The following is a 22,336-nucleotide window of genomic DNA, read 5'->3' as shown; positions in this document are numbered from 1 at the left end:
GACAAGTGTTAGCTGTGAATGGAATAAAAGATCACTTTAAACATCTGAAATATCCACCCTGTGGCCAGCCTGTCAATATCACAACAAAAAAGGTCTCTTTTTTTCAGGATTCTTTGATGAATAGAACATTCAAAAGAACAGCATTTATCTGAAACAGAAAGCTTTTTTAACATTAAAAATGTCTTCACTGTCATTCTTGATCAATTTAATGCATCCTTGCTGAATAAAAGTATTCATTTCTTTCAAAAAAAAAAAAAAATTCTTACTGACCCCAAACATTTGAACAGTAGTGCATAATGTTACAAAAGCTTTTTTATTTCAGATAAATGCTGTTCTGTTGAACTTTCAATTAATCAAAGGATGATTCCCAGATTCCCATGTTTTCCAGACAACAAAATAGTTACAATTTACCCTGTTCATGCAATTCAAAAAGTTAACTCTTAATGCATTGTGTTGCATTAGTAATTTTTTTAAAGGTTGTCTCCTTTTTTTTCTTCAAGAAATACTATGGAAAACTGATGTTGTAAAAAAAAAATATGCAGAGGAAAACCAAGTCCTATGTTTGGTGGACCCTTTGTGTTACACACCTTATTAGTATTCCAAAGTATTCTAAAGTATTTAGATTAAGTTACAAAACTTGTGTAATCTAACAAAATGTTACAAATTACTTTTTTAAGCATGTATTTTGTAATCAAATGCATTTAAAAAAAAGTAATAATAAAATAAAAGTAATCTTCCCAACCCTGTATATATATATAAAGAGTTCAGATGCAAAAGCAGCTAAACGCCACCTCCATTCATCAAATACTTTCGCTTCAAATCTGCCAAATCTCAGCGTCAGCCCATTCAGAAATACTGGTTTGTTGGCAGAAACTGCTAAACGCCACTTCCCTTTGTCAGCAAAAGCCTCTAAGTCACACGGAAGAACCAATCAGAAGACGCAAATCGAATCATATGATTTCAAAATGAATGACGGTGTGTGTATGAGCCATAGAATGTAAAAAAATGATATGAGCCGGCTTTCAATTGCCGAGCTGCAAGTTTTTAATCATGTTTTGTCCATCGTTACAGTGGCAAAGATGGGATTTCGCGAGTAGCAAGTAAACACAACAGTGTTCCTTTTGCTGCTGTAAAACTGACAGGAACTGACATTTTACTTGTCTTGTTGTCCAAATAGTGGAAAAAAGCAAACATGGACTTAGCTGGTTTTGCAAAGACAGTCAAATTTATTAATAATAATGCATAATGCAATGCATTTTATTTAACGGCGCCCAAGGTCAGCTTACAAGCAAACAAAACAATAATATAAAAAAGAATTAAAAATAAATAAATGAATAACAATAAACAAATCCCATTAGCATCACAGAATACAACAACTTAACAGCACACATGCATCATAGATATAGTAGAATACAGTACAGGTTAATAAAAGCAGGTTATAAAAAAGCCTGGGTAAAAAGGTAGCTCTTAACACAGGATTTGAAAGTATGCAGACTGTCACTATTACAAATATCGAGAGGGAGAGAGTTCTGTAGGCGAGGGGCCGCATGGCTAAAAGTTATGGCTCGCATGGTAGTTAAGACACAAGAGAGAGTGAGATTGAAGATCTTGGAGTGCGTGAAGGGGTATAAATATGAAGAAGATCAGTAAGGTTTGGAGGAGCAAGGTTGTGAGGTGCCTTGAATGTGAGAAGCAGAATTTTGAAATCAATGCAATACTTCACTGGAAGCCAGTATAGGCGCTGGAGAATTGGTGAAATGTGCAGAATAAAGGAATTCTAGTAAGAACACGAGCCACAGATTTCTGAACCAACTGAAGGTTAAGTTTGGAAGGAAGACCAGTGAGAAGAGCATTGCAATAATCGATACGTGAAGTAACCAGTCTATGGATGAGGATTGCAGTGTTGTTCATTGTGAGGGAAGGACCAATGAATTGACTAAAGTGACGTTTTTGAAAATAAAGCATTTCAATAACTGACTAATGACCTTTCATTGCCATTAATATGAAATGACGGAACCTACACATAGGAGCCTGGAACAAAATACTTATTTAAAAGAAAATGTCATATGGACTTAGAGGTTTTTGCATCTGAACTCTTCATATATATTAATTTAAGTGAAAATGTTGTTTGTTGATCATACATCTCAATTTCTCTTTCTGTTATAGCTGTTTAAAGAAGAGCTGACCCAGGTGAAGGAAGGAATGAAACACATAAATGACCTGGCCCATCAGCTGGCTATATCTGACGTGCACTTGTCTATGGACAACGCCAGAGCCCTGGAGCACCTCAACAACAGATGGAAACTTCTGCAGGTAGTGAAATCACACCATCCTTATCTCATTCTTACCTGCCCACCATAACTAATGGACCCCTATGGAGATCATACAGAACACCGGTCACCATTGGCAGCGCTGGCTCCAGCCAACTAAGTTTATGCATATACACTATGAAAAACGGATCTTAGGAGATGAAATATAATACACCGGTCCTGCCTGGCTGGGAGCAGTGATGGCTCCATTATCATCGGTCACAGGGAGTGCCTTTTGTCTACATGCTCATGGGAAAACAAAGGCCTTTCCGACAAGAAAATAGAGAAGATGTAAAATGAAATTGAGTGTTTCGATTGCATCTGGTTGTTTTATGTGTTAGATGAGCTTAAGAGAGCCAGAAAGAGATGCAGGGAGAATAAAAAGTACACTTGTGTGTGTGGGAGTGTGTGAATCCAGTTATCGAAAAATGACTATAAAATGCATATCTGCAGCAGTTTGTGTGTGACCTAATGTGAGAGGAAACTTACAGGACTATTGTCTGTGAGCATTTCTCGTTTTGTTTGTTGTATGAATGCCATGAGAAATGCTGTGTTGATGAATCCTTGGCTTTTAATGCTCGAACGTTCATATATGTTTGTTAGGGCTGTCAATCGATTAAAATTATTGCAATATATTGATATATCGTTCATTGTTTACATCAGATTTCGCCTGAGTGATCTGCTCTCCATCATCATTCTTTAAGAAATTATGCAACCTGAGCAGTGTTTAAGTTGCAAAACTGTATACCATCATATACATTAGACTCTCACATTCCAGCAACATGTGTGCTGTTTATCTTCTGTATCTGCACACTGCACAATAGAGGCGTTTTTATGATTATATACATTCAGAAATCAAAGCTCGTATGACAGGTGCACTTGTCACTAGTCACGTCACTGTTATTCTTCTGCATCCCAGACCGCACTGTTTTTCCATTCATTGTTTTTGTACATGATGTCTTTTGCCTGAATGATTGGCCTTCGGTGTGGTAATTGTCTATTTATAGCCTCCAAATTATTGCTTTTGGAGGCCGATTGCTGTCTGAATCGGCCAGCAATATAGCAATTGTTTACATTTGACATTTAAAAAAAAAAAAATTATTTAGTATATGTGGTACATGTAAAAGTAATTTTAATAGCTTTCTCTAGCCCTCAGATTATTTTGTTACCAAGGGGCACTTTGGAGCTCTAAGTGGCCATTTTTGGAAAAAGGACTAGTCAGAGAAAAAATCTTCTAGGAACTTCCATACCATTTTTTGTTATATCATCCTCAAATTTGAAACATAACTTCTTAAGACTTGTGGCTTTGAGCCCATTGTATTTCTAGGTGTCGCCAAGCTACATTTATTTGATCGATAATACAATAAATACTGACATAATGTGAAATGTTACAATTTAAAATAAGTATTTCCTTTTTTAATATATTTTAAAATGTAATTTATACCTGTGATATCTTTACTGTTAATATCTTTACCATCACTTTACCGTCAGAGATGTCTGCCTTTACACGGGACAGTATTATCTTTCTTTTATTGGAAAGCAGTGTTGGTTGTCCTTGAAATGCCTCCCAGAAACAGAAAGAATACAGGAAGAGAGTGAGGGAAAGAAAATATTTCATGCTTGAGTGGATTTGCTGGCCTTTGTATATGTCACTGTTTTGACATCCTCTGAATGATTTACATTGTAAATAACTCAGAATTAGGTAGTCCACCTTTCCCCAGAGACGTCTGGTTGGTGGTGACAACAACAGACATTGATTACTCTTAGGAAACTTCTTGTGCAACACCCTCACCACTTTCCTTGTTACTGCTCACAGACTTTTCAGAGCATTTATCTCAGTCACTGCTCATCTATTCAGTCTGTATTCTTCAAAAACTGATTTGAGGAAGCAGACTGGTACTGGTCCATTTATATAAAAACTTGAAGGGACCCCAAAATGAAAATTTTGTCATTATTTGCTCACTGTCATTCTGTTATAAACCCATCTGACATTCTGTTTTTTGAACCATTCTATTACACAATCTGAGAACTTTGATTTAGTATGTAATGTAATTCACTCCTCTTTCTCCTTTTCTACTCAAGGGGTCTATTGAAGAACGTCTAAAACAATTGCAAGATGCCCACAGAGATTTTGGCCCTGGATCACAGCACTTCCTTTCCAGTAAGTATGGTATAACTCATTTGAAGCCGTAGAGAGTGAAGGATGGGAGCTCAGTGGAGTGGGGTTGTCAAGTGGGCATGGTGAACTGTATCTTTATTAATTTTCACTGTCACATTAGATCTGTCCGGTGAAACATTGCAGGACAAAGACAGTCCCTGCTACAAATTTATTATGTAATACTCAAGATCAGACTCGGGGGCCAGTCTGGTGTCCAAGACCATATTTACATGGTCTTGGTCTTGTCATGGACTTGAGAGCATTTAGACTCAGTGTCTTTGCTCAGATCTTTACTTGGACTCAACCTACACACACAGTTCAGTTATAAATGAGAATGGCTCTCTCAAATTTTCAGGACTCACAATGGAATTTTAAAGGTCATGTCTCAGTCATGTTTTGCTTATTAAAACAAGTTTCCACATAAATAAATGAAAAGAAATTTAGAGAAATATTATTAATGTGATCTATACAAATGAAATGCAGAATCCAGACATAAAAGTATTCTAGAAAAGGCTGTATTAGTAGTGTATCAACACAAACCACGAACAATGCACAAAAAATTATTGAGATTGAATCCAAAAAGGTCCATAATGGATGCGTATAGTATGAGACAAAGAAAACATGAGTTACATCCCAAATGACGCACCATACACTATGTACTTATGCACTACTCATCTGTGTAGTGTGTGAATTTTATAAGGTTATTGATAGCCCCTCCCCCTCGACTACGTAATTAAAGCTGTGACAGTTGAGTGCATGAAGTGTCCAACATTCCACACTTAATTTTTGTGTTAATTTAGTGCATCATCTGGGTATTTAAAGTGTACTTTTTCTTTTTGGAATTTTCAGTGTGAACACACTACTTGCAGTATTTATAAATATCATAGAATAGTGCATAAGTACGCAAATTGGGATGCACCTATAGTCAAAAAAAGAACAAACGTCATACATCCAGGGCAATAGGTGGCAGTATAGGTTCCAGAATGACATCCTCCGGAGGTCACATTTGAAGGCTGCATATGTCATTGAGGCGGTCTCATTTAAGAAAAGTAACTGTCAGATTGCAAAGTAAGAATGAAATTACAGTATTTTACACCTCATGAGGAATAATAGTCAATTTTAATACGGTTACTTTTCTTAAATAAGACATCCTTGATGATGTATGCAGGCTTCAAATGCGACCTCCGGAGGACGCAGCTTATTTCTTGGACAAATAAGATCCATTCCAGATAAAAGTTAACAAAAACTCACAGAGTGCACTGTTTAAGATTTAGTTTTGTTAGCTTGTTTGCCTTTAGCTCAGGCCCTTATCTGAACATGAGGCTCTGTGGACCAATTTTGGCAATTATTACTGTCAATTTTTTTTTTAATAATCAAAATAAAATCAATTTAAAATGTCAGTAGCTCAGTATTTCAGTAATGGTGATGTATTTTGTGGCACTTTATTTTGCAATTTCACTGGAACAGAGTAGGGATAGAGAAATAAAGAAGTATAGTGTACTTATGAAAGCCATATGCGGAGGTGGCACCCTGTCCTAGGGCTGTGCAATTAATCGTATTTTCGATTTCAATTTCTATTTTGGGTTCCAACGATTATGAAAACAAGATAATCGAGGTAAAATGATACTGTACCGCTGCTGCATTCCATACAGCACACTTTCCTTTCCTTCAAAGTGGTGCGTTTTTATTACTCCCTAACCCAAACTTAACATCCAAATCAGCCGAAAAAGAGAGGGATGTAAAATGCAGTCTACTGTTGCTAAACTTCGGGACGTGCTTGATATTAAACATTAAACAGTGCTATTAAAGGGATAGTTCACCCAAAAATGAAAATTTGACGTTTATCTGCTTACTCTCAGGGCATCCAGGATGTATCTTGGATGCCCTGGAGGTAAGCAGATAAACATCAAATTTTCATTTTTGGGTGAACTACCCCTTTAAAAGCGCATTAAGCCGGGAAACGGACGCTGTTCCCTAGGCGGCCACCTGTGCGCACGCTCCGAGACAGTGTGGAACGCGCATAAGCAAAGGGCTTCAGATATGTGCTTAAACAGTCAAATAGCCAACACAAATATATCGAAATGCCGTTTTGGTAAGTATTCTCATAAATGCAGTAGGTTATGTCTTAAGTGTACACTGAGAAAGTGTACACTGTACAAGTGTATTGCTGCCTTCTCGTGTTAACGGAAATTTGATAATTATCACTTCTGAAATTGTGATTACGAGCTCATCGCATTCATGTTGCGAAATGAAAGGGTGTTCATGTGCAATTTTTACCTAGGAAACTCGTATTTACCATAATTCCGAGACCTCGTGAAGGCAGCATAACAGTAGGCCTATGTTGGGTCCGTGCAGCTCTTAAAGGGACAGCAGCCAACATTAATGATTGCTAAAGTCATTGTTAATCCAACAAGAAAAGACAAAGATAAAATCACTCACTGCTCTTGAATGAATAACTTTTTTAGTTTTAAATAAGAATTAGTCTATATTTAATGTATACAGCAGTTATTTTACATTTGATCACTTCAATTTCTGTTGGGTAGGCTATTACTTATCTAAATACCACATCTTTCTGAAAAACCTAAAGCACTGTTTATTTCATATGTATTTTTGTTCTGTTGTATTTTTTGTCTGGTTTGTTTGTAATTTGTTTCTTTGTTCTTATTTAATTGTTGACTGTTTATTGTCTTCTGTAGCTGTTTTGAGGACTTTTTACTTACATTAATTAACCTAGTATTAGTTTTTGCTGAAGTATTGATAATTGTGAAATTTCACTGACATTTAAAATGACTCATATCATGAAATAAGACTTTGATCATATCACCCACCAATAATCATGTTAAATAATCACGATTTCAATGTTGACCAAAATAATCGTGATTATGATTTTTGCCATAATCGAGCAGCCCTACCCTGTCCTCACTCGTTTAACCACTGACTAGAGGGAAGGATAAAACTTATAACGTTACATAAACTGAGAATTTTAAGTGTGCTGACACCTAATTCCTTTTAAAGTGTAAAAGCAGCTGAAAAGAAAGACGGGGTGCTGAAGCTCTGTAAATGACCTCACTGACTATATAGTTCTCACTTTTTACCATTTGTATGTCATAGCACAGCAGCGTTTGACCTTAGAAGTTCCACATAAAGAAGTTTACACAGCTCCACTTACAGAAAAGCTTTTCTGAACACTTTTGAGGTGCAACTGTTGTTTAATAGCCTCTCCGTGTGGAAGCAGTATGCTTGAAGGACCTTGAGCTGTGCCGTTTGAGATTTTCAAAATAGCTTTTCATGCTCGACATGTCTGTCTGATTGATATTGCCCTCTTTCTTCCTTTGTCACTCCAGGCTCTGTGCAGATTCCTTGGGAACGTGCCATATCCCCCAACAAAGTGCCATACTATATCAAGTAAGTCCAGCCGTAAACCATCAGCAGTCTATGAGCATCAGAAGTGAGAAAGACAGTGTAAAACTGTGAGATGGGCATGTCAGATTATCAGGAATAGAAAGAAAACTCAATTACTGATCCCTGGTGCAGAAGATTATTGCACAGAGATGAAAAAAGAAAACAACATTTCAGCTGTGGCGTTCCTTTTGTCACGCAGCCTGGTGCATTTTTAATAATTTGACTTTATAGATGTCACAACAGAGTCTGTGTTGGATGGGGATTGCAGAGGTTAACATCCTCAGTCGAGGGAAAAGGAGGTCTGTAATAGTTTGAAAGATTTCCTTTAGCATTCCTATTCATCTTAATGATAGTTGTTAGGCTCCCTGGAACTTTACCATTTGAAATCTTTATTCATAGAAATCAGTGTTGTTATCATTAACTAAAACTATTAAAAAAAAATTTGAAAACTGAAAATAGCATTTATTGGAATCACAGCCACAGCTTAGATTATTGGCTTAAAAAGTTATGTGTGGAAGTTATGTCATAACTGTTGATGGAATTACAATTGGCTGATAGAATGACAAGAACACATTACTAACCCTGACGTCAAAAGGAGCAGACAAGGAAAAATCAATTTCATGCCAAATGGTGAGAAGGGACAATATGGTGGTCTATGTGAACAAGCCACAGGGTAAAAATTATGCAACAGAAGGTTTTCATGTCGCTGGCCGATCAATGTAATCATTAGCGCAGGTAATGATGAGTGAATGAACAGCTGGCAAACTTCCCTCTTCAGTCCCTCACACTTGTTTATTTGTTCCTATTATTTATTCATCTTATATCTTTATTTCATGGCTGCTGGTGCTATAGAGGCTGCAGAGTGCAGGAAGTCATAAGTACAGGTGGTTGATGCAGTAAACCATGTAGCACACACAGATTTATCTAGCTCTCATTGTACATGCCTGTTCGAGCCATGTGTAGTATTTGAGATTTTCATTGAATGTCATCAAAACAGCCCTTATGTTTGAGGATATGAGCACTTAATGACACTGAGATCTTTATTCAAGATCACTGTAGTTGTTAGTGCTCACCCTCTCTGTCTCTCACATCATAGTATAGCAATGTTTCAGGTATTGCGGGATGGCATATTGGTGCCTGTATATAACTGCATATTAAATTAAGTGGTATGTTATAATGTGGTATCAAAATCTGCTTTTTACCTTAAATGTACTGATAACCACCATAATAATACAGGTGGTAAAATAAAATTATGTCCTCATAAGTCACCCTCTCCTTGTAATACCCATATCATACCCATGTCATTATACAAATTTGCGTCCTGATATGTCACAAAAACATGCGCGCGCGCACACACACACACACACACACACACACACACACACACACACAAAGACAAAGTCTGTGGAAGCCACGGAATAAAAGAATAAAAAAGTTAATTTCGAGTTTATATATCACAATTCTTAGAAGGAAAAACAGAATTGTGAGATGTCTTTTTCCTCAGAATTGCAAGTTTATATCCTGCGATTCTGACTATTTTCCCGTCAGAATTGTGATATAAACTCGCAATTGCGAGTTATAAAGTCCGAACTGGGAGATATAAACACGCAAATGCAAGAAAAAAGTCAGAATTGAGAGATAAAAATGTTTTATGTTTAAAAGTTATCAATGTAAAATGTTATAGGTTTAAATATTATTTCCTGCTGTAACTGCTATGTATGTATGTCCCCTATGAACTGCATATTATGTTAACTTACTGTTTACATCAAATTCATGCTTTAATAGTAGACTAATCATTGCAGGTTTTATCAGTCCAGTCTGTGACTTACAATATAAACGTCTGTGTTTAGCTTCAAAGGGCGTCTTCAACAGTATTCTATAAAAATCAAGACTATATTTTTTGCATTCCGATTCTGACATCCAAAGGAACAACAAAACATTTTTCTCTTATTCTGTGGATTTTACCCATTTTCTTCCACTTGTTACCGCTGTTTTTCTGCCACCACTATGTGCGCGCAGCTGCAAGTGACTTAAATGTGACGTCTGCTCCAAATTGTTCTATAGTAACACAGTAAAAGTTGCCATCAGCTGTTTGTTTACAGTCTTTTTTCCCCCACATATGTGCATATGTGATCATTTTTCACATATGTACCTGTTTGTAGAATGAAAACATGAATAAATTGTTCAGGTTACTTAAGTAGGTTGAACCCACTACTGAGCATGGCATTTGCAAATGAGATTTGAAAGCTGCGACGGAGGGGAAATTTTTCAGTCCATAATGACTAAAATTTGCATTTGTGCATAGAAGAAGCAAAGTCATATGAGTTTGGAGAGGCATGAGGGTAATAAATAATGAAAGAATGAGTGACAGAATTTTAATTTTTGGGTGAACTGTTACATTAATGTTTCTCTCACATGTGTTCTCCCTCTTCTCTCGATGTTTTTCTATTTTTGGCTTCACTTCTCTGCCTCTTATTTATCTTTCTTTCTCTCCCCTTTTATAGCCATCAGGCCCAGACAACCTGCTGGGACCATCCAAAGATGACTGAATTATACCAGGCTCTGGGTAAGTCAATTAAACACAATTAAACTCTGCTCTTATATCATATATGTGTCTACTTCCCACTGGGGAGCCGTGATGTGGACACACACAAGCTCAAATACACCAACTAGAAGATGGTCTCACACTGAGCTCGATTTCTTTACCTGAACCTCTAATTATAACTTAATATTTCATCCCACCCCAGAGATGTCAACAGCTCTCTCGTTAACCCGAGGGCAGCTGGGCCAACCATACAACCATAGCTTCTAATTAATAATGATTAAAGGGCGTTTACTGTATGTGCTAATATGATGCGATGTGACGCAAGTAGTCTAAACACACCGGCACGGCATGAGCATAAACATCTCAACCCCACTGAAGTGACACATTGCTTTCTGTCTCACTGTTTGCTAATTCCTTTGTGGCTTTTTTTCTCGTTCCTTATGTTATTCTCTTTTTTTTACTCCCTGCTGTTCTCTCACAGCGGACCTGAATAACATCAAGTTCTCTGCATACCGGACGGCCATGAAGCTGAGGCACGTGCAGAAGGCTTTAAGATGTATGTAAAAAGCAGCACCCACATTGGTTTGCCCTTTTCCTCTCCTGCTCTCTGAGCCCACGTCATTGATTATTTGTGTACAGGGCCGGCCCTGCTGTGAGCTTCTGATCTGTCTTTTTCATTAGAGCCTACTGATTTTTATGCAGCTTAATTAAGCCTAATAATTGGTGTGATTGTACTTCTTCGGGGGTGGTAATTAAGAAGTCTGCATGAAGAATTAACCACAGTTCCCCATGTGACACGCTTTGCGGGTGGATGTTTATCTGCCACTGTCCAGACAGGAGCTCTCTCCCGTTGGCAGTTCCCTTGTTTCCTTCAGCCCCTCCACTGTGTACATAATATAAATATACACGTGTCCATATAAGTGCGTTTTATGCTTTTAAGAGCCTTCTAAAAAATAATCGAGCACTGGCAAAACATCTTCTGTAATACAGTGAAATATTTGTGATTCATATGTGTCTTGCAAAAGATTTTATTTCTTCAGAATGCCCGGCTACTTTTGAATGTATGTCTTCTTCTTTCTGGAGAGTTTTGAACAGGATAAATGGATCCTTATATAAAGCGTATATGTAAGCGTATATTTCTATAAAAGTATATGTAATCAAGTAAAAATGGGCTTCTTTTTTAAGCATTAGTAAAATGCATTGTACCATAATTTTTGAAGACATGCTTCAGAAAGTTGACATTGCAGACTTTTCACTCAGGGTTTTGAAACTACAAGGTCCTGCTTTTTTTCTTTTTCTTTTTTCAATTCAAAGTAAGAGGCTTAAGAAGTGTCCTCAAGTCAAAACATGGTAAAGTGAAAAAGAGGAGACTTTAGCTTGTCCTTGAAATGTTCACTAAAAAATGAAATGATGCCATTCACAAAATATAAAAGAAATTTCAGAATTAACTAAAATCACAGATAGACATAAACCTGCTTTCAGTTTTCATTTTAATTTTAGTTATAGATGGTTTTCATATAGTCTAGAGTAAAACAGTAAAATATGCCATCAGCTGTTTGTTGATATTCTTTTTTCCCACACATATGTACATATGTGAACATTTTTTCCACATATGTACCTGTTTATAGAATGATCTTCATGAAGAAGACATGAATAAATTGTTCAGGTTACTTAAAGGCACAATATGTAAGATTTTTGGATTAAAATATCCAAAAACCACTAGAACAGTGTTATATATTTTGTTGACTTTTGTACTTACATTATCTAAAATGTTTCAAATAATGTTTAAATCCAGAGAAACAAGCAATTTTAACCAGGACACGAACTATGTCCGTGTGTCGCCTATCAATGACATCATTCCTGTGTTATCCTTGATTTCTGGTTTTATTTTGTAAAAACCATGGAAACACCAAAGATGCTTTAATACAGTTGCAAGAAAAAGTATGTGAACCACTTGCAGAATCTGTAAAAATGTGCAAAATTTTAACAAAATAAGAGAGATCATACAAAATGCATGTTATTTTTTATTTAGTACTGTCCTGAATAAGATATTTTACATAAAAGATGTTTACATATAATCCATAAGACAAAAAAAAATAGCTGAATTTATTAAAATGACCCAGTTCAAAAGTTTGTGAACCACTGATTCTTAATACTGTGTGTGGTTACCTGGATGATCTACGACTGTTTGTTTGTTTTGTGATGGTTCTTCATGTGTCCCTTGTTTGTCCTGAGCAGTTAAACTGAGCTCTGTTCTTCAGAAAAAATCTCCAGGTCCCAAAAATTCTTCAGTTTTCCACCATCTTTTGCATATTTGAACCCTTTACAACAGTGACTGAATGATTTTGAGATCCATCTTTTCACATGGAGGACAACTGAGGGACTCAAACACAACTATTAAAAAAGGTTCAAACATTCACTGATGCTTCAGAAGGAAACACGATGCATTAAGAGTCGGGGAAATTTTGAACAGGATGAAGAGGTCCAAATTTTTCTTATTTCGCTTGAATATCATTTTTTTCATTTAGTACTGCCGTTCAGAAGCAACAGAAGATACTTGCATGTTTCCTGGAAGACAAATTAAATACAATTTACCTTGATCTTCAAATTCCAAATGTTTTCACCCCCCATCTATTAATGCATCATGTTTTTTTCTGGAGCATCAGTGAATGTTTGAACCTTTTTTAAAAGTTGTGTTTGAGTCCCTCAGTTGTCCTCAGTGTGAAATGGATCTCAAGATCATTCAGTCACTGCTGTCAAGGGTTCAAATATGCAAAAAATGCTGGAAAACTGAAGAATCTGCAGGACCTGGAGATTTTTTCTAAAGAACAGAGCTCAGTTTAACTGCTCAGGACAAACAAGGGACTCATGAACAACCATCACAAAACAAACAAACAGTCGTAGATCATCCAGGTAACCACACACAGTATTAAGAATCAATGGTTCACATACTTATGAATGGGGTTAATTTAATAAATTCAGCTTTTTTTTTTTTCTTGTAGATTATATGTAAACATCTTTTATGTAAATATCTTACTCAGGACAGTACTAAATAAAAAATAACATGCATTTTGTATTATCTCCCTTATTTTGTTAAAATTCTTAACATTTTCACAGATTCTGCAAGTGGTTCACATACTTTTTCTTGCAACTGTATATTATATATTTTATTAGACAAGGGAACAACTGTTTGGATACATTTATAGACAGAAAACTAATCATTGTTATATAGCTCAACACGTTTAATATTATTGTTTGAATCTCATTTTCTTGATTATGTTAATATGATATTCTAATATCGATCTAGCTTACTGCAGTGTGCAACAAGTGTCTCATAGCAGCCGCCGAGCGTTATAACATCATTTTCAACACACTCAAATTTATCTAATATGATAAAACAGCGCTGCGTTACCCCATGTACGCTTAACCGGAAGAAGCGGAAGTGCCGTCTGTGGCATAATAAAAGTTCTGCTTCTCTCAAGCTGTGTGTCGCGCTCGTCTCTCATTAGCAATCTCCGCTCTGCTTCATACTACAGTAACTTCAATAATCTTATCCATGAACATGATTTTTCCCCTGGTTGTGAGGTGAAGACGACATCTCCCATGATTCCGCACTTAATCTTGGCGTCATCAAGCTACGCCTTTGTTTTAAATAGGCAACTTCTAGCAGCGAAAAGTTACATATTGTGCCTTTAAGGAGGTTGAACCCACTGAGCATGGCATGTGCATTTTAGTGTCTCTCAGGACAGCATCTACTGCTTGCATCTGTTTTCTCTCTCTCTCTCTCTCTCTCTCTCTCTTTTTCATTCTCTCTCTTTACTCTCAGTGCACCTCATGGTTTGCTAGTCCATGTCATTAGCCGAATTAATAACCGGGCTGCTATAGAAACGGTGATGATGATTGAGGATGGCTGTATAAAAAGAGCATCAACAAAAAGCCTGTTAGTGTCTCTGTCTACCCATCTAACCCTGAAAGCACTGTGGCCTCTCTGCTTCCATGTTTCAGCTTATTATCCAATTAGGATGACATCAGCATACATCCTTAACCCTATACTCTCACTGCTGCACTAGAGATGACCAGACAAAATTATGTTAAAGCAGTCAAATCCAATTAGTTAACACTCCAGATGGAGTAATAAGCATCTGGCCTATATGTATGTGTGTGTTTTTCTAGTGGACCTGTTGAAGCTGAGCAGCGTGGTGGACGTGTTTAGACAACAGGAGTTGCAGCACACCGAACATGTGATGGATGTGGTCGAGGTCATCCACGCTCTCACTTCCCTGTACGAGAGACTAGAGGAGGAGAGGTCCGTCTTAATCAATATCCCCCTGTGCGTCGACATGTGTCTCAACTGGCTGCTGAACGTTTACGACAGGTACTGACGGTAATGTCACCCACAACCCCTTTGACCTGCTCCCACAAATGATGTCAAACCAACTCTGCATCCTCCTGCTGTCTGCGAGAATTTTACTGGTCAGTCACAGCCTGTGCATAAAGGGCTGTCCTTTTTATGGGATTTAAGGGTCTATGACATGACATTCTTGTTCCATCTGTTAATTAATTCAGAAATGCATTAAAAAGTGCTAAGCATTTCTGCATTAAAATGAATTTTGATATTTTTAGGGGGAAAAGTAAAAAAAACTTATTTTATTTCTTTTACTTACCAAGGCTACATTTCTAATTTTTGTTTACTTTTTTAAGATTAAGTTTTCATCTAATATTCATATTTTATTTTATTTCAGCTTTATTTAAATTAACAAAAATCATGCTTTAGTAGTTTTAGTTTTAGTTAACAATAACAACATTGATCCTATTATTATAACGAAAAAATAAATGAAATTCTTGAATCCTCTAATATCAGATAGTCTGACCTTTTTATGACAACACAAGGTTAGTTCATTATTTAAAATGTGATGATGTGTGACTCCCCAACAAAGTAATGATATCTATGAATTAATCATTTTTAGCCTAGAAAAATATATTTTTACAGAAACCCTGAACCGCATGGTGAAAAAAAAAAAGAAAACTTATGGTGGGGAGGAAAAAAAGAAAAAGAAAACTTATCTCATTATTTTGACATAAGTCGTTATTTCGAGATATTAAGTCGTTATTTTGACATAATAAGTCGTTATTACGACATAATATCTTGTTATTTCTAATGTGATATGTGATGGGAAAATAGAGAAGAGCGAGCTCGGCAAAAGGCGGATTTGAAACCGCGGCGATCGCAGTAAAAGCTGAGACTGTGAGCCAACACGCTACTTATGTTGAAATAACAAGATATTATGTCGAAATAATGACTTATTATGTTGAAATAACGTGTTATGCTGAAATAACAAGATATTATGTTGAAATCACGAGTTATGATGTTGAAATAACGACTTATGTCAAAATAACGAGATATTATATCGAAATAACGACTTGTGTCGAAATAACGACTTGTGTCGAAATGACGTCGAAATAACGAGATATGTCGTAATAACGACTTATTATTTCGAAATAACGAGTTAATATCTCGAAATTACTTATGTCGTAATAACGACTTATATTGAAATAATAACTTATGTCGAAATAACGAGATAAGTTTTCTTTTCTTTTTTTTTCTACCATGCGGTTCAAGGCTTCCGTAATATTTTTAAACTGTTTTTTCGAAAGCAGTGATTAAGATGTGTAAGCTCAAATGTATTCAAGGTGTAAGGAAGAATATGTTATGTTTTATGCAACACAAATCATTCATTTGAAACTTTTCTTGAAAATTATGTAATATAAGTGTGGACACTCTGATTGACCCCTTAAATCTCTTACCAATAGGCAAACATTCACATTCTGGCTCCTTAACTAACGTAACCTAACCCCCCCCAAAACAAAAAGAGGGATTTATTTGTTTGTTTTTCATTAACCATCATGAATTTGTCTCAAATATATACTGTACCAGACTCTTAACTACCTACTGCTAATGACTGAAAATCAGAGCTCTCACCCTGTGAATAATTGATAGTAATTGCTTTTTTGTTTTGCCACAAACGAATGTGAATAAGAATGAGCAGCATGCATAAGGATGATAATGACAATCTCTCAGTTAAACAAAAAAGCCAAACAAGGTTCGAAATGTTCCCTTTAGTAGCAATACTGACAGGGGATTTCTTGTTATACACAGCAAAATGTGATTTGGTAGTGCTTGATCAGTTTTCTAGAATATTTTTGGATCTGAACAGCAATCTGTTTGGATTTGCCAGTTGAGACCTTGATCTTAGTGGAGCTCAAATTCTTCCTGACCTGTTTTAGTCTTTTTTGACAGACCTATCTGGTGCAGTAAATGTGAAATATCTTTTCCTATAAGCATAAAACATTGAACAAGGCAAAAAATTTACCACTGTACAAATATCTGAAAAGTTCACTGTGTATATATACTTGCTGCATCACTGTTTTGCTCAGCTAGCAGAACCAGCCCCTTACAGCTTCCTCATTAAGCATTCAGATGGGTTGGAGGAAGTTACTCCTCCGGAACTTCATATATTGACCATATATCTATGGTAGCTTGTTAACGACTGTAGTAGTGAGCTGAGGTAGTTGATGAAATGATTTTTCAAGCCACGGCGAAACATTGAGCTGACTGTACCACATGATGCAGGGCCTTTCAGTTCTGTTTGGTCCTGCTTACCTACTACATGGTCATACTAACTGACCGGGTCATTTCAATATAGAAGATCCTCAGTGAATTTTTGAATGTTGAATTTGTGTTTGTATTTCTTTCAAATTTTTGGAGTGTGTTCCTTTCTCTAGTGGTCGTAATGGTAAGATGCGAGTGCTCTCCTTCAAGACGGGCCTGGTTATTCTATGCAACGCAGACATCCAGGAAAAGTATAAATGTGAGTAGTCACATTTGTCTCATAACCTTGATGCCTTTCTGTACAATCTTGTGTTGTCAAAAGTGCCGACCACGATACCAAGTTGGTACTGAAATTTTAAAAATATGACACTTTTAGCACTTTTGAGCGGATTTGTAAACACCTCTGATTGTCCATTGTGTTCACGCACTCATCAGATATGTCTGTGATTGACTACAATGATCAACGGTTCAAAAACATGTTGTAAATAGACATCGATGACGCTCTTCACTGAGCGTTTACACAGACACGGGAGCGTTTGAAAGCAGGCATTTATCAGCGGACCGCTCCCACTTTCAAATTCAAACACTTCTGTGTGCTTTCAAACACTCCCGTGCATTGATCATTGTAGCCAATCACAGACATATCTGATGAGCGCATGAACACAAAGGCCAATCAGAGGTGTTTACGAATCCACTCAACAGCACTCAAAGCGTCATATTTTTTTCACAACATTAGTACAATCTGCCAGCCCATCTTTCTTTTGTTCCATAACTCTACCCCTAAACCCTTACAGAAGCCTTTTTTCATTAAGACACAATTTATTATGTTTCTGAACCACAGTTAAGCCACTATTGGCTGATCCTTACAACATACATTGCTGTTCAAATGTTTGGGGTTCGGAAAATTTTTAATGTCTCTTGCGCTTACCAGGGCTGCATTTATTTTATTAAAAATACATTAAAAACAGTCATATTGTAAAATATTATTAAAATTTTAAATAACTGTTTTCTATTTGAATATATTTTAAAATGTAATTTATTCCTGTGATGAAAGCTGAATTTTTTAGCAGCCAATTACTTTAGTCTTTAGTGTCACATTCTTCTTCTCCTTTCTTAATTATTATTATTTCTTGAAATGTGGGGTCCATGATTGAAATTTGGTCCCTACATTTCTTACTGACCCCGAATTATTATTGAAATTTGGTCCCCACTATGTGGGCAAAATCTGATCTACACACCTCCTCTTACCTTTATTGGAATCTGTGGTCCAGTAACACTAAAGTAAAAACAAAAAGCGAGTGTCACAGTGCAAAGTCATAGTTTTTCTCTCATGAGTTTTTTTTTCTTTTGGCCTTCATGCTCTAAAATTTCATCTGTGACCTAAATCTGCTTTTGGAAGAGAGTGGGTTAGAGGGTAATTTGACAGGGCAGTCACAAGCAGGACCCAGTAAATAAGAGACAGGTGCAGTGCACCGCAGAAAGAATCAGAGGAGAAGAATCCAAGCCAGAGGTGAACACCCTTGGATCAGAATACAATCACCCAAACATAGATTAAAATGTGAAATAGTAAAGAGAGTTAGTACTGACTGATTGATCAGTTTTGCTCCCTTTGTCACCAATTTCAATTTCACCTTGCCATTCCAATAGTAAAGAGCACATCTGCCCTTACTAAACTGTGTTGATGGAGACCTATCGGCCATGGACAAATTATGGTCCTGAACGGGCCTTTGGGCATCAGCCTCTATGTGGCAATTGCGATTCGTTCCTGTTGGAAAATCCTGTTTAATCTTATTTTGGAACATGGTGGCTTGTTTTTTTATCTGGTCTAAGCTGGTCATTAACTGGTCCAAACTATTCATTAATTGTTTGACCAGCCACCATGTTTCAAATCCAATTTGATCACCATAAGTAGCTGGTTTGTTGATGGTGTACCAGCTTATTCCAGCCAATGACAAGCTTAGACTAAACTAGAAATCAGCTACTTGCTTAAACTGGATTTTCCAATTAAGAATAGACTTTATCATAAAGTCCCAATTCGGATTTATGAAGTCACAAACACAAGAAGTTGCAATAAAAATGAAATAATGTTGCAATTGCAAAAATAAACACACATTGTGTGCAATATGTTGCAAAAGAGACACTGATGTGCAATGTCGTATACAACATCAAAGCTGCAATAAGTTTTTTGTTAGTGCTGAAGAGTGGCTAGGACAGATAACATCTCTCATTTCTTTGTCTATTTCATATCATGCCAACAGCCACTGGCAGAAAGCGCTGTTCATCTGTCAATTTTACATTTGCAGTAGCTTGTTTCTGGGTGTTGGGCAACAGTGGGTGTCTCAGTCAGAGGCCCCGGGGTTCTGGCCCTGATTGACCCAATCCAAAATCTGTCCTTGGCCTTGACTATGTATGAGGCTGGTTTACTGTACATGTGGGTGTGAATGTGTATGTGTGCCTGCACAGCAGGTCTGTGTGTGCCAGTCACTTTAGATGGTGCTATTTATATTGGCACTGCAGAGAATATTCTCACTCCTGTCAGGATCACTCTGCTCATTGATAGCTTCATGACACACTCTACGTGAGCTGTTCTGTCTCTCGGCTAATGTTAGCCTTTTGTCCACATTTACATCAATGCTTGCATCAAGCATATCTAACTGGACTCCAAGCTGCAAAAAAAGGAGTTTTTAGTTTTTAAAATATTTTTATTTTCCAGTAAAAAATATCGTAACATCTTTAAAACCAGATGGATTTACTTGAAAGCTGCACCATATACAGGTGCTGGTCATATAATTAGAATATCATCAAAAAGTTTATTTATTTCACTAATTCCATTCAAAAAGTGAAACTTGTATATTATATTCATTCATTACACACAGACTGATATATTTCAAATGTTTACTTCTTTTAATTTTGATGATTATAACTGACAACTAAGGAAAATCCCAAATTCAGTATCTCAGAAAATTAGAATATTACTTAAGACAATACAAAGAAAGGATTTTTAGAAATCTTGGCCAACTGAAAAGTATGAACATGAAAAGTATGAGCATGTACAGCACTCAATACTTAGTTGGGGCTCCTTTTGCCTGAATTACTGCAGCAATGCGGCGTGGCATGGCATGGAGTCGATCAGTCTGTGGCACTGCTCAGGTGTTATAAGAGCCCAAGTTGTTCTAATAGTGGCCTTCAGCTCTTCTGCATTGTTGGGTCTGGAATATCGCATCTTCCTCTTCACAATACCCCATAGATTTTCTATGGGGTTAAGGTCAGGCGAGTTTGCTGGCCAGTTAAGAACAGGGATACCATGGTCCTTAAACCAGGTACTGGTAGCTTTGGCACTGTGTGCAGATGCCAAGTCCTGTTGGAAAATGAAATTTGCATCTCCATAAAGTTGGTCAGCAGCAGGAAGCATGAAGTGCTCTAAAACTTCCTGGTATGCGTTGACCTTTATGCGTTGAACTTTACACTGGACCTCAAGCAACGTGGATTGTGTGCCTCTCCTTCTCTTCCTCCAGACTCTGGGACCCTGATTTCCAAAGGAAACGCAAAATTTACTTTCATCAGAGAACATAACTTTGGACCACTCAGCAGCAGTCCAGTCCTTTTTGTCTTTAGGCAAGGCGAGACGCTTCTGACGCTGTCTGTTGTTCAAGAGTGGCTTGACACAAGGAATGCGACAGCTGAAACCCATGTCTTGCATACGTCTGTGTGTAGTGGTTCTTGAAGCACTGACTCCAGCTGCAGTCCACTCTTTGTGAATCTCCCCCACATTTTTGAATGGGTTTTGTTTCACAATGCTCTCCAGGGTGCGGTTACCCCTATTGCTTGTACACTTTTTTCTACCACATCTTTTCCTTCCCTTCGCCTCTCTATTAATGTGCTTGGACACAGAGCTCTGTGAACAGCCATCCTCTTTTGCAATGACCTTTTGAGTCTTGCCCTCCTTGTGCAAGGTGTCAATGGTCGTCTTTTGGACAACTGTCAAGTCAGCAGTCTTCCCCATGATTGTGTAACCTACAGAACTAGACTGAGAGACCATTTAAAGGCCTTTGCAGGTGTTTTGTGTTAATTAGCTGATTAGAGTGTGGCACCAGGTGTCTTCAATATTGAACCTTTTCACAATATTCTAATTTTCTGAGATACTGAATTTGGGATTTTCCTTAGTTGTCAGTTATAATCATTAAAATTAAAAGAAATAAACATTTGAAATATATCAGTCTGTGTGTAATGAAGGAATATAATATACAAGTTTCACTTTTTGAATGGAATTAGTGAAATAAATCGTGAAATAAGATGATATTCTAATTATATGACCAGCACCTGTGTGTGTGTGTGTGTGTGTGTGTGTGTGTGTATATATATATATATATATATATATATATCATGACTTGTTATTGGAGAATATATCTTGAATTAAGTTTTTTTTCTAAATAGTTTTTTTTTTTGTAAATCTTATCAAGATTTATAGTTAAAACAAGAAAATACAATTTGTCAGAGGCAGTTTTATTTTAGTATTATTTATATGATAATATAGTATTTATTAATATTTTTTAATTCACTTTTATATTTATATTTTCAGTTTTCATCATGATTTTAGTTAAAGTTTTGGTCATTTTGTTATGTGCTTTTTTTATTTTATTTGTTTTGTTTATTTAAATAAAATAGCTTTATTTTTGTAATTTTGATACTCACAACTTATTTCAGTTACTTGCCAAAACAACATTTCTAATTGTATTTTTTTTTTTAAGTTTAAGTTTTCATTTAATATTTATTTCTTTATTTTATTTCAGATTTATTTCAATTATTTGTAATAGTTTAGTTAACGATTACTTACTGAAATATATATATATATATATATATTTATTGGGGACACACTGGTTAAGAATTTTTTTTCCCCATCACCTTGCACATCAAAGTGTTAGCCATCTCGCCTCACACCTCTATAACCTAAAGGCATTTAAGTCTCACATTCTCGGTTTGCCCTCCTCCAGATTTTTGCACACTAGCACAAAGCTACTTTTCCCTAGTGTCTTCTTTTAGTGCAGTATTCAACCAGGTCTTCTGCTTGTGTATTGCAGACCTTTTCAGACAGGTGTGTGGTCCAGGTGGACTGACAGATCAGAAACATCTCAGTCTGTTACTGCACGAGGCCATTCAGATCCCTCGGCAGCTCGGGGAGGTGGCCGCATTTGGAGGGAGCAACGTGGAGCCCAGTGTCCGCAGCTGCTTTCGGATGGTAAGACTTTTCAGCTAACCAGATTCTCTATTAGTATCTCATTACAGTATCTCAGAGATTCGGCATCTCTCTTTTC

General features: G+C 36.6%; 1 protein-coding gene across 4 annotated transcripts in view; it reads left to right on the top strand.

The window, feature by feature from the left end:
- drp2 (dystrophin related protein 2) overlaps positions 1-22,336 on the top strand; it is a 158,085-nt gene that overhangs the window by 110,326 nt on the left and 25,423 nt on the right. For all 4 annotated transcript variants that reach the window (XM_051860018.1, XM_051860019.1, XM_051860020.1 and 1 more), the window contains 8 exons: positions 2,167-2,313; positions 4,392-4,470; positions 7,812-7,872; positions 10,374-10,435; positions 10,896-10,970; positions 14,588-14,789; positions 17,198-17,283; positions 22,103-22,260. In XM_051860018.1, coding sequence (XP_051715978.1) covers positions 2,167-2,313; positions 4,392-4,470; positions 7,812-7,872; positions 10,374-10,435; positions 10,896-10,970; positions 14,588-14,789; positions 17,198-17,283; positions 22,103-22,260 — 870 coding nt within the window. The remainder of the gene's footprint in view (positions 1-2,166; positions 2,314-4,391; positions 4,471-7,811; positions 7,873-10,373; positions 10,436-10,895; positions 10,971-14,587; positions 14,790-17,197; positions 17,284-22,102; positions 22,261-22,336) is intronic.

The sequence above is a fragment of the Ctenopharyngodon idella genome, chromosome 14 (genome assembly GCF_019924925.1).
Source record: "Ctenopharyngodon idella isolate HZGC_01 chromosome 14, HZGC01, whole genome shotgun sequence".
Lineage (NCBI taxonomy): Eukaryota > Metazoa > Chordata > Actinopteri > Cypriniformes > Xenocyprididae > Ctenopharyngodon > Ctenopharyngodon idella.
Note: the sequence above shows the minus strand (reverse complement) of the source record. Positions and strands in the feature narration are given on the sequence as shown.